This window comes from Pleuronectes platessa, chromosome 3 (assembly GCF_947347685.1).
Source record: "Pleuronectes platessa chromosome 3, fPlePla1.1, whole genome shotgun sequence".
NCBI lineage: Eukaryota > Metazoa > Chordata > Actinopteri > Pleuronectiformes > Pleuronectidae > Pleuronectes > Pleuronectes platessa.
In genome coordinates, this window is record NC_070628.1 from 4,574,348 (window position 1) to 4,592,213 (window position 17,866).

General features: G+C 41.7%; 3 protein-coding genes across 8 annotated transcripts; 1 reads left to right on the plus strand and 2 right to left on the minus strand.

Moving 5' to 3' along the window:
* Window positions 1-234: 234 nt before the first annotated feature.
* On the minus strand, window positions 235-9,487 carry LOC128431601 (interleukin-2 receptor subunit beta). 6 transcript variants are annotated; one of them, XM_053417646.1, is made up of 11 exons: window positions 9,333-9,487; window positions 5,958-6,005; window positions 5,113-5,319; window positions 4,914-5,028; window positions 4,728-4,821; window positions 4,193-4,280; window positions 3,982-4,115; window positions 3,021-3,237; window positions 2,661-2,754; window positions 2,503-2,566; window positions 235-1,753 (listed from the first exon to the last, which is right to left on the minus strand). In XM_053417646.1, the coding sequence occupies exons 3-11, from the start codon at window positions 5,219-5,221 to the stop codon at window positions 860-862; spliced, it is 1,809 nt and encodes a 602-aa protein (XP_053273621.1). In that variant the 5' UTR covers window positions 5,222-5,319; window positions 5,958-6,005; window positions 9,333-9,487; the 3' UTR covers window positions 235-859. The 6 variants fall into 6 exon arrangements, with proteins under 6 accessions (XP_053273621.1, XP_053273616.1, XP_053273619.1 ...); XM_053417641.1 differs by having other exon boundaries at window positions 2,503-2,590; XM_053417644.1 differs by lacking the exon at window positions 9,333-9,487 and adding an exon at window positions 8,179-8,453 and having other exon boundaries at window positions 2,503-2,590.
* Window positions 9,488-9,998: 511 nt separating this feature from the next.
* LOC128431667 (3-mercaptopyruvate sulfurtransferase-like) lies at window positions 9,999-13,490 on the minus strand. Its single transcript, XM_053417647.1, has 2 exons — window positions 12,818-13,490; window positions 9,999-11,042 (listed from the first exon to the last, which is right to left on the minus strand). Exons 1-2 carry the CDS (start codon window positions 13,389-13,391, stop codon window positions 10,744-10,746), a joined length of 873 nt encoding a protein of 290 aa, XP_053273622.1. The 5' UTR covers window positions 13,392-13,490; the 3' UTR covers window positions 9,999-10,743.
* Window positions 13,491-14,159: 669 nt separating this feature from the next.
* On the plus strand, window positions 14,160-16,369 carry rps19bp1 (ribosomal protein S19 binding protein 1). The gene is made up of 4 exons (XM_053417649.1): window positions 14,160-14,331; window positions 14,852-15,034; window positions 15,199-15,296; window positions 15,680-16,369. The coding sequence occupies exons 1-4, from the start codon at window positions 14,277-14,279 to the stop codon at window positions 15,827-15,829; spliced, it is 486 nt and encodes a 161-aa protein (XP_053273624.1). The 5' UTR covers window positions 14,160-14,276; the 3' UTR covers window positions 15,830-16,369.
* Window positions 16,370-17,866: the final 1,497 nt, after the last annotated feature.

Here is a 17,866-nt window from a genome sequence, read left to right on the forward strand (position 1 = left end):
GTCTTAAATTCTTAAAAAGCAGTGAATGCACTGACTTCATGGCCTTGATCCAGCCATATAATTAATTTGGTATGTTTTCTAGAGCTACCTAAAATTGTATATATAATGTGCAGCGCCCAACCTATGGATTTTACTCAGTCTGTGTGTGTGTGTGTCTTTAAATGTATTGGCAATGATTCCTAGGATGTTGTTTTCTGACCCCTATGGTAAATAAATCCAATTGAGGCTTGATGCTTTACTTTTTAATCATATCCTTTATTATAAATATATATATATAAAAATAAAACACAAATACAACCATTTTAAATAACATACACAGCTTTAATGCATATGAGGTAAATCAGTCACTGATATATATATATCCATGAAAGATATCGGCTGTTTAAATTATCATTCAGACTCTCATGATATCATAAAAACCCATTCACATAAAGTTATACTACAATAAAATAGACATTTTTCAGAAGCTTATACAAACACATTAAAAGAGTATCAAATAAACTGGAAATAAGCTTGTTTCATTTTTCAAAAAGAGCGTCATCCCTACATTGAAGGATATCGCTCACTTCATAAATCTATGATATTTTGTGAGAGGTGTTGCTTTCACACCTGCACTGAACTCTGGGTAATCTAATCTGAAATTAGCTGAAGAGCACAAACATCCGAATCAGTTGTTAGAAGAACACAGAGTAGAAAGTGTGACTGGAAAGTTTCCTGCTACGTTCTTCATCTGTGACAGTCAAACGTTTGATTTCTGCAATCGGCCGAACTATCGAGCACTTGCACGAGCTAAACGTCTCCAGCTGTCATCGAGTGCTTCACGTTTCATGTTGATGGATGAAAAGTTTTCAGTTTATTTTCAACACGGTTCCTGTTTCGCTGGCATGTATCCGTCACCGGAGGGTCTGAGACTTGGACTTGGACTCAAACCAGAGAACTGTTGTGGGAAAGAAATCCCTGAACGTGGCAGAGCACTTGAGGCGAGAGGTGGAGGAAACAGGAAGTGTGTGGATTCGCTGGACTTGTCTTCGTCTTCTAGGCTCTCATCGTGGCTCGCCCGCTCCTCGCCCCCGCTGCTAACCCCTGAATCCTGGCTGGGGAGCTCCGGGCTCTCCGGCTGCAGCCTCTGCACTTGCTCGTAGTCGGAACAAACCTGAATTGACCCTTTGCCAAAAGCGCTTCCACTGACTCCAAACAGTTTCTGAAAATCGACTGGTCCGATTCCTCCCTTATTCTCCTCCGGTGCTTTGTCATGACTCTTATTGGCATTGATGTTATCGGCCTCCAGACTCTCTTGACTGACCTCTTCACCACTGCACATCCCTGAGTCTAGTCTCTGGAGCCTCAAGCCTTCCACCTGGAGCTTCTCAACCTTCTCATAGTCAGAAACGACTGGCAGTGGCTCACTGCTGCTGTTGCCTTTGGAAAGCAGCAGCAGCATCTCCAGTTCTTTCATTCTTTCCTCCTCTCTAACCTGTTCTGCATTTTTGCCGTCACCCAGACTGTGAGGTGCATCACAGGCAGAGGGCAGGGGGAAAGGTGGAGGTGGACAGAGGTGGGAGTAACTGGGGTTCAGAAATATGGAGCTGGTCAACTGGCAGAGGCTCTCACTTCTCATCTTCGCCAGCAGGGCCACCTCTTTGCTGCAGAGTGTGGCAGCAGCCACGGAGGAGACCACCTCCACAGAGGAGATATCCTCCACTTTCCTGGAGGAGAGAAAGGACTCGTTTGCCAGGTGAGGGCTCAACCAGTTCTGGAAGAGAGAAGGTGGGAGGAGTCATCCAGGTGATTAACAATATGCATAACAAAAACAATTTAGAAGGTTATAAACATGCAAAAATCAACTGTAAAAGGAGAACTATAGGTGGCTCATGAGGTTTTCTATCTTCTTCCTGTTTTTCTTGATTCTGTAAATGCCACGTATGTTTTGTCTGATGATTATTTTTTTCTGTCTGGTTTCACATCCCACATAAGCACATCTGTTAGTTTGGTTCTCTGCCTTCTTTAATATGTGTTGAGATTTTTCCATCATTAAAACGATACTGTGGATTTGTCAGAAAGCGTTTGCTGGTGGTGACCAACCTGCAGAGAGCTGTGCAGCTGGTTCACACCTTTCACTGTTTAACATTTTTTACATTTTCCAGCAGGCGGTTATCAGCCAGTTATCTGTGGAAACCACCGAACGCTAACTGCCCCAACAGCCAATGACAGACAGAGCTATTACTGACTTGCTGAAGAGGTGACATTGGACTAACATGTGTATGGTAGTTGGACGCAACTCCCTATGAACACAACTCATTTCCTGCATTTGATAAATGGGTAAATAAGCTATTTTAATAACACGTTAGAGTCACGCTGGTTGTTCTGTTGCCCAAATATGTGAAAAGGAATACTTTAATGTTCCTTTTCACACCAGAATCTAGTGTTTCTTTATTTAGAATACACTGGAACAAACTAAATCAAGCGATGAGCACTAAGATTGAAAGAATTGAATATGCTCACCTGGAAATTGACATCTTTAAGGAAGGACTTTCCAGGGTCTGGACCTCTCATCTTCTCGTAAACCCTGAAGTACAGGATGACAAGGTAGCTGTCAGAAAACACAGAATTCAATGCACGTATAGGACATAAGTCTTCTCTGTGTGGTGGTGTCTGCTCACCAAGAGGCTTTTTCAGTCCTAAAGAGGATGACGGCCAGAATCGAGGCCAGCGCTGCACCCCCGATGATCACGGCCAATATGCCTCCAGTTAAACCTGACGAACACAGGGATTCTCATTAGCTCAGAGGTCGGCACACTGTGTGACAAAGCTGGGTTGTGTGCATACAAAAAGAGAATAAGCTTATTTGACATGTCGTATAAGAGAATCTACGGTTTTTCTTTATTCATGTAAAGTTCGTCCAGCTGGTTTCCTTCCCTGGAATTCTTGACATGAAACAAATCTCCAAATGCTAAATTTATCTCGGAAATTAGGTTGAATTAACCAATTTATTTTGGTTATACTTGACATTGAACATTTACTTGATATTAGTTGTGATGGTGGTCTTGTGATTCCCACAGGGGACACCCATGATGCAGTAGGGCTCCATTCACTCCACAGTGACATGGTTTTATCAGGCTTCACTCGAACACGTGCCTCGTGCTTCTCTCCGAGTGTGAGCAACTCATCGTCCAGCTGTGCCGTGCAGTTCAACCCACAGCTTTTGCTTTTTGTCTGCTTAGTCTGCACAGAGGGATCCTGGTGAAGAAGAAAAACAAACAGGGGGAAGTTCAACACGTCTGTCCGTCCACTGATGTTTGGGTTTTCTACAGATCATGTGTAAGTATTAGAGAGGCCCTGAGGGTCAAAAGTCCACAACAGTTCACACAACACAACACTTTAGAAAATAACATTTTGGAAAACACAAGAAAACATCCCAAAACATTATACAACATTTTAGGACAAGATTAAGATTAAGATGCATTTATTTGTCCCAAACACATGCACAGACATGCAGAGGCACACTCATGCAATTTTAGGGAAATTTAACCTCTGCTTTTTAACCCATCTGGTACAGGAAACACAGAGCAGTGAGCAGCCATGTGCGGCGCCTGGGGAACAGATGTTAGGGGAGTAAGGTGCCTTGCTCAGGGGCACTAGAGAGGGCTAGGGAGAATCCTCTTGGATTTTTGGACAGATCAATCCAGGTTCGTCTTTTTGTTGTTTCTCCGTGGAGTCGAACCAGAGATGAACCAGAGACCTTTTCTGCCCATAGTCCAAGTTTCTGCCACTAGTCTACCGCCTCTCCCTTTTAATTTTAATTTAATTTAATTTATTTTTTTTCATTTAATTTTGTAACATCGTTAAATGTGGTTTGGTTTTGACCTTCAGAGCCACTGTAATAAATCATCCAAGATCACTCTCAAGATCTCCAAAAACTTAGTTTTACCACACACACACACACACGCACACTGTATTAAAACAAGCACAATGTATACACACACTCCATGACTGATCCCATCTTTTCCACTGCAGCTGGCCAGTGTAAACTTGGATTCTTTTGTGCTTCTCCACTTCAGAGATCCAGGAAGCGGTGGTGCCGTTGATTCCCGGTTCACCTGGAGGATGCAGCTTGACTGCGGAATCACACAAATGATTTGTTGGTCACCATGGATCACAAGGTAAGGCACAGACACTCACTCATCACACTCACTGTGGCAGCTTGGCTTGAAGGAGATGGTCAAAATCTGCTTTGCAGGGGCACACTCCAGGTTTATGGACAGGATGTGAAAGGCCTGGAACTGAGAAACATTAAAAAAATTAATGTTAATACAATATGAAAAACATGTAAATGAATCTGAGCTGCTGGACAGTTTCTCTCCTGAATAAGAGCTTTGAAGGAGACACGTTCCGCTCTGATCGGGGTTTGTGTTATCACTTGAAACATGCTCCAATTTAGAAAACACATCACTTTCCCTGACTTTGTTCTGTGTCATAACAAACTTGACATGATTATGCAAATGTGAGGCATTGGCAGTATGGACTGGACTAGGGGGGGAGTCGGCTTTTAACTTGGCTGAACTTTGACACTCACAAAATCACCTCTCGAACACAGTAGAGGTGTTTAAATGTATAGATGCTGTGTCCCTGCACGTTAGACAGGTTTGAAGCAAATGAAAAATACAGGAACATTTGTCTCATATTTGAGTTGCACAGATATTTAACAGGATCTAGAATTTCAAACTTACCGTGTAGTTTGTTTTAAAGTCCAAGGTGCTCTTCCTCAGTGCCGGTCCGGACACATGAGCGGGCTCCAGGTTACAGGAAGCGTTGTATGCACCACTAATAAAAAAGAGAAAAAACTCTCAGGTCACTTCACTGCATGCTGTATTACTTGAGAACATATATGATATCTTTGTGGTTTCGGTCCTTACCTTGCATTATCAGTTAACCTTTTGGCGTGAAGTGTGCACAGAGCCTCCCTGTGCTCATACGCACTGTTCCACACACAAGTGATGGAATGGTTGTAGTCAGTGTGGCAGGTGAGATCTGTGGGGAAATAGTGAAATGCCAAATCTGTCATGTGAGATTTTTTACAGAAAGATATTTTCATAAAATCATTAAATCACTTACTTTGATCCGGCTGTTTGGGACAATCCTCCGTCCTGACGCTGAGGACTTGAAGCACAGCGAGAAGAACCAGCAGAGCTATTTTCTTATTTCTCTCCATTTGTTGTGTCATCAATCATGAGGGGTGTTTTTTCTGGGAGATCTAAAACCTCCGGGGATTGTTGTGTGGGATTGCTCCGGCCTGCAGCTCACTGGTTCCTCCTTCTCATTCTGTGCAGATGAAGCAGATGCAACCGAGGACGAGTGAGAGAGGGATTACATGTCATATTTTATACCTGTAACCTGCTGATAACGTTCTGAAATAACCCCCGACCACAAAGACGTCAAGATATAGATACCCGTGACGCCCACGGTAAGAAAGCAGAAATAGACATGTTTAACATCTGCCCTCAGTCTGGCTCCATGGCTGACAAACACCTGTTTGAATGTTCCACATTTCTTATGAATTATAAATATAATTCTATATTTAGTCAAACTTCAAGTTTCAGGATCAACACTTTGGATTTTTTTTTTATCTTTTAAGTTTGATTTAATTCATTTCCAGCCCCCCCCCCCCCCCCCCCCCCCCCCCCCCTATAGCTGGGATCCAGAGTCCTGTACAGCAGCACTTAGATCCCCTTTGATTTGTATTTTAAAAGTAGATTTCAGATTTTAGTATTGAAAAAGCTTCAGTAGTTAGTTTCACCCCTGTCACCACATCAAGCACCACTCGCTGAGAGGTGAGATGTTTGTTATTCTTCACACATGGAGGTTTACTCTTGTATTGTGAAAGATGTGAAAGTACAAAACTAATCCAAGCTCTACATCTGTAGTCCGTCGTTTGCACTAAAAGACTTTAACTGCCTCACCTGTCGATGACGCTGCTTCACGGTGCTGGCTTCATTCCACCTGACTCCCTGGAAGAGAACGTCAGGCAAGTGTCAAAGAGGATGTGGAAATAATGGTCACACTCGCTGCAGGTCACTTCTGAGAAACAATAATCACGATGACTCTATATGTGAATCTAGCTCTTTCGCCCCCCCCCCCCCCCAAACTCAGAGGTGAGTTTGTCGCACTGTGGTCACGTATGTTCCCATTTCAGAGCAGTTTCTTCTTTTACCCTCCATTAACCTGTGAGTAAAGGTGTATTTACATTTTGTGTCGTGCATATTTGTCTATTAATACTTTTTAAAGTCCTACATACAAACTAAAATGGTTATTCTTTGTTTTTAGGGTATTTAAAGGATAAGTTAGGGTTAGTATAGTCACAGTGCGTTCATAATAGTGTGTATGTCTGTGTGTGTGTGTGTGTGTGTGTGTGTGTGTGTGTGTGCGTGTGTGTCTGTGTGTAACATATTAGTAAGAATACATTTCTATAAAACCTAACTTTTTGTGCAAACAACATTTAAACATATTTTTGTGTTTTTCCGTTTTCATGCACAGGGGAAGCCACAGGTTTTCTCCCCTGTTATTGTGGGTTTAACAAAGGATGAAGGTCAACGTTTTTTTCTGAGAACCCAAATGTTTCATGATGCACTTCCTGCGTACTAGACTTACTATTCTTAAAACGACAGGTCTCAGATTACAGATTAATTTACCTTATCTTTGAGGGGATGTCACACACCATCAAGTGAACATTTCCATTAGCGTGTTTTATTGGAAACGAGCGAACGTGTCAGTTACCAGGAAGACAACCAAGTTCCCTTTTCAAGTTCTCAACTGAATAGATCCTCTGAAGAGCTCAATATATATATATATAATGATTTATAATACTCTTTATATATATATATATATATATATATATATATATATATATATATATCCACTTCCTCCCACTATCCAGACATGAAGCTGCAGTATCCTGGATATGAGCACAGCCAGCAGATCACTGGGGGGGTTTCAACTCTTTCTAATCTCAATTCAAGAAGTGCTGTGCTCGATAGACGACTTTTTTCAAAACCATAACAAGTTTCATTTACCTTTTTATCTTCTTCTGACATTTGGACTTCCCCCAACCTGCTCTCTACTCACTTTCTCTCTCTTTTCGCTCCATTTCATAGAGACAAGCAAGGAAATCGAACCACAAAAACTACACACGCACCAAAAAGCACACACACACACACACACACACACACACACACACAAACCACTTCCTCATCCTTTTCTCTTCCCAGTAAGCTAATGTTGTAACAAGAAAAAAAAACTCTCCTCATGCTTCACGTTCTCGATGAAACTGGTGCAAAGGTTTCTAAAGTCCCAGCCTCTAATGGACTGTATACATAAAGATGGACGACATGACAGCACCCCAAAACTGAAGCCAAATATCTGGATCACCCCCTGGTGGTTGGATGCAGTATAGGTCACAAGTCCCACCTCCTCAAAGTTGGTTGTCGGGACATGGACCAAACTAAAAAGTCAAAGTACATGTCAAGCTACTTTCTCATAGTTGCCTTCTGTCATTTTAGGTCTGTTCATTCAGAATGCCACAGTGACAGCTGAGATGCTAGTTTCAATATATAGATATAAACATGGATTCCTCCTGTTTCAGAAAATGAAGCCAAAATATTGCGGATACAGATTTCTATGAGACAAGAAAAAGAAGCCATTACATTTCCAGTCAGATCCAGTAAACTCTTCTTTTTGGGGGGGTTTCTTTGAAAATGCAAGATCTAGAGAAAAACATTTTCATTTGTGGATCTTATCACAGAAAGATTCAATGTTTTAAAGGTCACTATCGCTGACAGACAACCACACACACGCACACGCACACGTACACGTACACACACACACACACACACACAGTATATACACATTTCGATCCGTTCTAATCTTTCTTCATCACATAAACCAACCACACTCGATTCTATCGTCCTGTAAAAACTTCACAATCACTTCTGCTAAAGCCTCACTTCCTCCCACAGACTGGCTCAATTACAGTTCACTCATAGAAGAACCTACCCGTCCTGCGAGAACTCGGCCGGTTCTGTCAGACTAACACACACACAGCGGTCGAGAAGTCCTGTCCATGGCGGGTGTGCTGAAAAAGCTACGTTCTTCTCTGAGGATCTGAGCTGATATGAAATGACTTACAGGAAAAGAGTGGTTGAGTGTGGTTTCTGTGAACGAGGTGTGATGCCGCATCTGGGTGACACGTTATCCATGTTTCAATAGATGTGAATCAAGGACCTGGAAACCCCGTTCGACATGTGATACTTTCCAAGAGGCCGTGTCACAATCACATGTTTTTAGAAGTGACAGAAGTGTGTGTTCTCCTAATTTAGGTGCCGAGGAAATTCCCCTAAATGTAGAAAAACAAAACCCAAAACTGTCAACTCGAAAATCCCTTCGATCTGAAACTTAAAGGATTCCTATTGGAGTTATGATTTTGTCTGTGTTCGTTAACAAACTAATTTCCATCATATTTTCAGAAGTGCTGGGGCCGGATCCAAGGAAGAACCCTTTCAGTTGTGGGGCGGATTTTGGATCAAGGGGCTGGATCCAGGAATCTGTTTCACTTTCTTCAACATTGTGAGATGGTGAAAAGAACCTAAAACTCCCAACGAGGGATTTTCTCTTTAATCGCACAAGATGATTTGTTCCCACACAATCAACAAACTTTAACACACAATAACCTCGAGAAGACGAGTTTGTCCAACAAATAATTCCCGCTGATGACAAACCTGTGTTTTCATATAAGAGCAGAACAAATTTTATCATGTGACTCTTCAAGGTGAAAATAGAACATTCTGTGCATCAAGTTGACTGCGTGCATCTGAAGTCATTAGAGACGCACATGAATTCTTATTAGATTAAGTAATGCACACAAGATAACAAATAAAAGTAAGGGCACGTGTTGAACTAGATGAGTTCAGGCTGTAGCTGTAACATGAACTGTAGTGAAAAACTGTTCTAGTGCTCTGCTGCCCTCAAGTGGAGAATGTGTGAACTCATCATGAAAAGCGTTCTGTTGAGAATCAGACATTTATTCACATTGTAACAATAAAATAGAAAAATATATTAATACAGTGTTTAAGTACATGTCACAATTGTCCAATATTTGACTTTTAACTTTTTTGCTAGTACGACTATATCAGATTCCGTGTTTTATTTTTACAGATGATTTAAGAAGTAAGAATTTAGGACTTTTTGGACGAGGTTGCTCACAGGGACAGAACTCTGCCTTTAGACTCCATGTTCTTAGCAAGATAAGAGAAATCATTTCTTTGTCGGATCGACACACTCACCAGTAACGACCAGGATAAGACGGCGACTCCCTCTGACTGGAAGAGTCGAGATAAAGGACCAGGTCGCCTCTTCCTCGTGCTGCTTGTCCGGCTTCCATGAAAGGAAATGGAAGGTTGTAACCTTTACAAAAGGCCCTTAGCAAAGTTCTCCTATTAAAGAGGAACCGGATATTCTCACTTCTCCTAATTTCAACTGGTCTTAGTTGATGTTTTGTATCATGGTCAATGCCGGGGGAGATGTTTGAGTAGTTGTGTCACAGGACAATTACTTTTGGAGCTAAAAGTGTGTGGTGCGTATTTCTATTATTCTATTATTACCTATGATTCTTGTTTTTCCATCTCACGTGGGCTTTAGCAGGTTTTCATGACAAATTGTACAGTTCAGAATCTTTAAAACTAAAATTTAACCCCCTTTTCAATTTTGAAGTCAACCGAGGACAATTATAATCACAATGAGTTACCAGCTTTAATTTTCTCTTATAACCACAAGTGAAACCTTGGAATGACAAAGAAATTCAGAGAATTCCCAAAGAAAAAACAATATTTGGTAATAGTGTCTTATAATTGTTACTTGACAATCTATCTGTATGTTAGATGTGATGAATAACCTTCAAACCTTGAGTCTAAACAAATAAACACATACACAAATATATTAATATGGACTCGTTGTGATTCAAAGTGTTTTATTAGACACAAGCATTGTAGCTGTAAACAAATCTTTTCAAAATTTATAAAAAGTTCATTGGTCACAAATTACTGTCTCTTCAGCTGAATCATCTATTGTATATTTATGTACTTAATGTATTTATATATATATATATGTTTCACTGTTGAAGAAATTGTTTCACATGTTGGGAACTCAAACAGAGGATTTTGATACCAACACTTTATCAACGTTCATCTGTGAGCTCAAGGATTTCACATTTATGTGAGTAAATTATAATTTTAAACTCGGGAGGTCTGAATCAAGCTTCACGTCTTTGTTCCATCGTTTATCCCAAAAAGTGTTTTCACGCTGCAAAAGAACTGAACCCTGACTCAGTTTGATCCGGACTGAGACCACAAAGGTCCAGGCCCGACGATGCAGGTGTCAAATCTCCCTCTGATGTGCTGGTGGGTGGAGTTTAGCTTCTTTGGACAGACCCAGGCCAACTGTCTTTGTGCTAAGCTAAGCTAACAAGCTGCTAGTTGTAGCTTCATACAGTATAAAGCAAGTTAGGAGAGGAATCAATCTTTTAATCCAACCTTGGTTAAGATCAGACAACAAGTGTTTCCCACATTGTAAAACTATTCCTTTAAACACTTCCCCCCCCCGCCAGCAATCAAAGAACATCCTCCTTCATCTCTTGTCAGTCAGTCCCAGTCTGATCCCAGTCTCCAACCCACCACACGACCTGTACTTCTCAGCCAATCACAAGTGCTTCCCTCGTCCTTCGGATATGACGTGCTCGGGCGCAGCGCGGGTGTACCACTCCGACCAGCCGCCGTCGTACACCGACGCCTCCGGGTTCCCACACTCGTGGGCCGCAAGCGCCACGTGACACGCGGTCACGCCCGAGCCGCACAGGATGCAAAGAGGGCGAGCGAGGTCGATTCCCGCCCGGCCGAACACAGTCTGGAGCTGCTCCTTGGGCAGGAAGTGACCCGACGTGGACAGGAAGGAGTTGAAAGGCACGCAGATAGAGCCGGGGATGTGGCCGGGCTCCGTGTCTGTCAATCAACGAGAGAGAGAGAGAGAAGAGTTAGAGATTCTGAATCTGAAGTGTGTACTTATACCTTGTTTTAGGATTTATACCGTGATAATAATGTATTTGGTACCAAAACATATTGAGGTTTGATGCAAGGGCGTAATTGTGAGGATCATACTTTGGAAAAAGCCCACAGGGATATGAGCAGTAGATATATATACGCTCTGGAATTATTACTTTGATTTGACCAAACAACATGGCAGCAGTAGCCTCACAAGCACTGCATTGAAAACAGCTGCATTCAAAGTTCACTGCTGATACTGATTTGTGGAGTTTCACCTGCAGACAGGCACTGAACCAACACATCACTGCACTGGGTATTATTGTGTGTGTATCTATAGTGTGAGTGGCAGTACATTTACGTGTGTGTGTGTGTGCGAAGATGTAGATAAGGCACGTCCTGCTTATCACTGCACACAGACTGTCCTCATCTGTCTGTGTAGACAACCACTCATTCCCTGCTACTGTCCTCCAGTGAGCCTGGACCCGGTGTGCCAGTGTGTGTTATATGTAGTTCATGGGTCAGTGACTGTAGATCAGTAGATAAACTGTGTGGGTCCTGTTTGCTCACTGTGTATTTGTGTTGTTGAGTGATTCAGTGTTTGCCCTGAATAAACTCTGCAGGACGGCCACATACAAGGAAGTCATCGAGTAGAGGCTTCCAGAGGATTTCACTGTAGAAGCTTTGAGATGCTTAAAGGCAAAGTTGGCTATTTTTTCATTATGGAACTCGTAATTTGCTCTTATTAATCTTTTTAGAAGTAATACATATATTTCACCTCACTCTTTAGAGTTTTACTTCTGAAGCCAATCGCTGTCATTGATTTCTCAGGTATACTGTTGTGCTGAATAAAGTTAATGATCGTCTAATAGGTCGTGAAGTCAAATGTTGATAACTTGAATCTGAGTGGTGGTGGCAAACGTCGTTAAAAGTATTAGAGAAAAAAAAATATTATCATAGAAAGAAACGGCAGAGTTAAAATCAAAATATTGTTTTTCCCTTTTCAGAATGAAAGCCTCCAGTGAGTTATAATAGATTATCATTTAATAACCAAGTGTTCTGAAAGAGAAGCTGCTGTTTGAATAGCGTCACTGGTCCAATGAGTGATTTGATTCTCTGGTGTGATTTATAGTTTATTATTAATATGTTGTTTATTCATCATTTAGGTCATTTTAAAGCCCAAATATCCAACAATCCCTACTTCTACCCAGTAAATTGAGATAATGTGATTGTCTTTGTGTTATGGTGATATCCTGCTCCTGTACAGTATCACTTCTACTTATCTGACCAATGAATGAACAGTGTCTTAATCAGTCAACATGTGTAACTTGATCAGTGCAATCAATAGACCTGGATTCAATCAAGTCTGGTTCATATAACTTGTTGTAGAAAACTTTTGGGAGAGCATGTTGTTGTATACTGTCATCACACAAGGGACTCATTTGAGGGATAATTAATTGTATTAATCAAATCATGACAGGATCCAGAAATAGACCTGAATTGTCCAATGTTGTTTAAAAATGTCCATTGAGCAGAGACAAGTCAGGAAACTCGTTCTGATCTGATTCAGCTTTTGATGGTTTTACTTATAAGATCAAAGGATGTTTTCAGGATGCAGCTCCTGATCAAACAGGACTGAAGTTGTGTTATTTCTCACTGTGATTAGTTTGATTACATACTGGTTTAATTAACTGGAGATGGTTCAGGTTACACAGACTCCCTGGCGGACCACTCACTGTCTCTGGGCTCAGGGTCCAGTCCTCGGAACCGGCCCAGTGGCCTGGCATCTACCACCTGGAACTCCTTGGTGTCCAGGTTCTCCAGCATGTCCTCGTAGGTCTTGACCCAGGTCCGGTTCAGAGAGGCCTTGAACTCGCTGGGTTCCGGTCTCCGGTACTTGCCACTGACGGGTCGGCCGTCCAGCTCCCAGTTCCTGAGGCCCCCGTTGAGAAGCGACACCGCGCGGTGCCCGAACACCCGGAACATCCACCACACGCGGGGCGCAGAGAACGCGCCGAACTCGCTGGCGTCGTACACCACGACGTGCGTGTCGTTCTCTATCCCCAGGTTCCCCACGTAGTCTGCGAAGAGCTTCTCTGGCGGCAGCATGTGGTCCAGAGGAGAGGTTCTGTCGCAGCACTGGTCGATGTCAAAGAAAGAAGCGCCCGCGATGTGCCTCCTCTCGAACTCGCTGCGGGCGCTGCGCCGCAGCTTCGGCAAATACCAGGACGCGTCCAAGATGCGCACTTTCCCCTGAGCGCCCACAGCCTCCGCCAGCCACTTACTGGTGACCAGTGCCTGACGCGCCATGGCGATAGAGCAGAGGCAGACACTGACAGGTCTCCCAGTTTATACAGGTTCTACAGAGAACCCTGGGCCAAAGGTCAGAGAGAGAGAGGGAGGTGGGGAGAGGGAGAGAGAGAGAGAGAGAGAGAGAGAGAGAGGGAGAGCAACAAGTACACGCCCCTGCAGCAGCTGGAAGTGAGTGATGAGTCGTTACAGTAATGTGATTACTTGGTAACGATTCACTTAGGCGTAACGAAGGTGCAAATGTAACATTAATGAAATATTAGTGATAATAATAATAATGATAACTATAGTAGTAGAGGTAGTATAGTAATCACAATAAAATAACATTATAATGTGACTATAATGTTTAGAAGTATATTGACACTCACTATCAGCCTAATGTAAAGTTGTAATTGCGCTTGATTGTGTATTATTACTATTATTATTATTGTTGTTGTTGTTGTTCTTCTTCTTCTTCTTCTTCTTCTTCTTCTTCGTCTTCTTCGTCTTATTACTATTATTTATAGTAGTAGTAGTAGTAGTAATAGTAGTAGTAGTAATAGTACCTAGTGTTGGGCTATAGTAATAAGGATTCAAAAGTATTGAAGAGCAGCTATAATAACCAGGATTAGCACCTTGTACTTTGTGTTGAAAAGTGCTCTATAAATAATTTCATCTTTCTTATTTATTTAGTTGTATTAGTTGTAGTAGTAGAAGTATAGTAGAAGTAGTGTTGTTGTTATTAGGTAGGAACATACGGTTCGGCTGTTTCCTACCCGGCAGGTTTTGACCGGTGCACACCGAAGTGTCTCTGCGGATGTTGACGGACTCACGTGTCGCTGCTCGGCTGTCTCAAGTTGTCTCTTGTGTTGTGTTGACTCGTTGTGTTGACTCGGTTTCCTCAGGATGTCCGCGTCTCTGCTGCGGAGAGGACTGGAGCTGCTCAGCCACGATATCAAAGGTCAGCGCGGCCTGTTAGCTCGGTAGCTAATGAGGGCTAGCATCGTGTGGGAGTTTGCTCTCATTCATGATGCTGATGCTAATGTAGCTTCATCGGGTCAAACCTCTCTCTCGAATATCATTGACATTCATCCACAGGAACAATTAATCAAGTGTTTAATGCAGACGATGAAAAACAGAACTTAAAATCTAACATTTTGAAGTTTAAACGAGAAATGAATATCAAAACTTAATTTCAAGTGGTTCGAATCATTGGCCAGTGACCTCACGTCATAGAGAACAGAACAGAGAGCATTTATTGTCCTTGTTTTGTATAAATACAACGATGTGTGGTGCATAGATTTAAGAAAGGAATAAAGAACAGATTGCACACAGTTTATCACAGCTAAAACGTATATCTATAATGCTGTAGTCATCAGTACTTATTGCATTTTAGAGTCAAACGCAGTGTTTTTGCAGGACTATTTGACCTGGTTTCACTTCTCTGTCTCTCTCTCTCTGTGTCCTGTGCTCATTGCCAGACGTCAATAAAGGGAAGAAGAAGAAGAGGAAGCAGCAGCCGACCCCCAGCTCAGCCACCGTGATGGACCTGGTGAGCACCAAGCGGCAGGGAGTCACCAAGCAGGTCAAGCTGCTGCAGGGCCGCCAGGGCCACGGCAAGAGCAAAGCCACGGTCAAAAACAAGAGGATCAAGTCCGCAGTGGGTGCGTCTGCTCGTAGTCCTGCACCAGCACCAGCACCTTTTCAGTATCTTTAGTGTGTAGACGAGTTTCAGTTAAATCACAATATTCATAGTTAATGTGCTTTAACAGTTGTTGCACCATCTTTCTAATTATGTTTGCCTCGTCCCCTCCATTGTTTGTTACAGAGGAGTTCAGGAAGAAGCAAGGGAAGAGCCACATGCAGGCAAACCTCAAGTACTTTTTGGGAACAGTCAGCAAAACCACAGATTCAGACACTTTGAAGGTAAGAGCGGCCTCGGTCCTGCTCCACTGGCATCAACACTCAGTCTAGATCACTATTATATATGTTGTGTAAAATGATATCATACATTAGGCACTTTACAGAGTAAGGTTGAGATGTTGCTATACCGTGGAGGGAAATCCTGCAGTCTCCACCTTTTAGCAAACACTTGTCCACCGATAACTTAATAGACAACTACAATTCTTTGCTTTTAAGTATAAATGTAAGAGAGACATTCTTCACTTTACTTCACAAATCTGTAGGGCTTGTTTGGAACACGATTTTTCTATATTATTTGATGATGTTTCCTTTACGTTATATTTGCGTCTGCTTCTCTTCACTTGTCCAATCAAATGAGTTTGACAATTGTTCCTCTTCCCACTTAGATCCTGAATCACAACACAGGGAGACAGTCTAGAGATCACCCGGAGCGACCGGCCAAGAAGCCCAAGCCAGTCGAGTCGGTGTTCACGGAGAAGGAGTTCCAGCAGTTCCAGAAGGAATACTTTGGTGCGCCTGTCAAGCAGAAGAAATGAAACAAACACAGAGACACTGCAGCATGAGAAGAGACGTCTGGGCTGCATTTTGTGGATCAGAGTAGATTCCCTGGACCAGGCTATGATCTGGAAGTTGGATCGACTTCCCGTCTCATAAAGAAAGAAGGAAACCATGAGGAGAAAGGCTTTTATTCCCTGTTGGTGTTTGGACTTCACACACGGGGAACATTTGATTTACCAGCATTGAATATAATGTGCTCTAATTCATAACCCATGAAAAAAAGAAAGGTAATTGTGGCTTAATATTTTAATGTCAACCATTAACTTTAGTATAAATAAAAAGACAAACACATTTACGATAGAAATTGAACGGGATTTAAGAAAATAAACTGTAAACATGATTACACATAATTTCTGCATTATTTATTCTATAGAATGCAGTTTTCATATCGGTGCATACTGGCCAATGGATGGTTTTGGACAGGCTCTAGTTATCGTTGTTGGTTAGTCAAAAGGATCTATTGTGACCATTTTTCAAGAGTTTATGCCTAATAAACATAATGATGAAATATCTCATAATGGGTCATTCATCATCTCATTTCGTCACCTTTTGTTTTCACATGTCTAAAATGAAAAAGTAGATTTCTGTAGAAAGAGACCGATACATTAGAAGTTCACAGAATTATTTCAACACCTTCTCCATAATTCAAGAGACAGATATTCTGATTATTCTCCATGTCTGTTGTTATGGTTTCCCCTCCAGTCCTGATTCATTTGATTCTGTCTGAACTGAAATCTAAAGTTTTCTCTTTCATTCAGGCTGTAGTCGAAATAAATTTACTTGCAACAAGGTTTTTCAAAAAGGGCGACTTTACAAGAGTTAAACCACGACTCACAAGACTCTTTCTAGAGAGCTCTTAATAATTTAATTGACTAATTTGAATATTTGCTTCTGTACTTGACGTCACAATGAGGATTAGATACTTTTTGCTGTTGCCATAATGAAAAGTTGTGTAGGGCAGAACGAAAAAAGGAAATGATCAAATCTTTGTTTTTTTTGTCCAAATTCCAATTAATCTGACCCGTGTCACATTGTCTCATTGTACATCATAAGTAGAGATTTGAAGTCGGACATTCACACTTAATAGGCAGGACATTGAGTTGACTTTAGAGAACATTCTAAAGAGCAGTTGAGTCTAAGGATGTTCCTGCCACACGAGGAGCCAGCATCGAGGCCTCAGAGACGTATACTCACGTGCATCTAGACGCTACTTCACCCAAAGAAGAGATGAACAGGGTGAAGAATGACTGAGTCAAATTTGCAAATAAAATTCACCGACTGGCAGACGTGCTCGATGATGAACTGGGAGAGCTCATGCAAATCAAGGACTTGTTCAGTAAGTATATTGTCTGTTTGTTTTAATACATTCTCTAAACTTCATAACCCACCTTTTTACAGTTTTCTTCCTTGTAGTTAACTTTGATTCCAGAGTAAACCCTCTGAACTGAGCGCCTCTTGTTTTCTTTATTTGCTCTTCATGATGCTCAGATATTCATAAAAGAATCTTGAGTGATTGCACCCACTAGAGGGCGCCAAGCACTGAGCTCTGAACTCCAGCAGGGTTCATTCGGTTTATCCAGCAGCTGCAGTGAATTCAGAGGAGAGCTTTTTATTAGGTCTGAGCAAGAGGTGGACTGCTGCTGATGTGATGACACAACAACTAATATAGAAAAACAACTTATAGTGAAGGAACCAACCAAAGGAAGGAAAAAGCCCGTCGACATATGTGATGGTAGAATGAACAGATATGATTATATGTTCCTACTGAAGTTTGTTCATAAATAACTTCATACAATGGAGGAAGTTATTACAACAACATGTGATGTAATAAACCAACTTAAAAACACACAGGGGCCTAATGAAAGATGATGTGTCTGAAACTTCCTCTCTGTTTAAACAACGTCTTAAAAATTAGAATATTGAGAGTTTATAAAATGTAAGTTTAAGAGTTACATTCCAATGTTTGTACTCTATATTGAGACATATACACATACTAAATGTTATAATATATACAT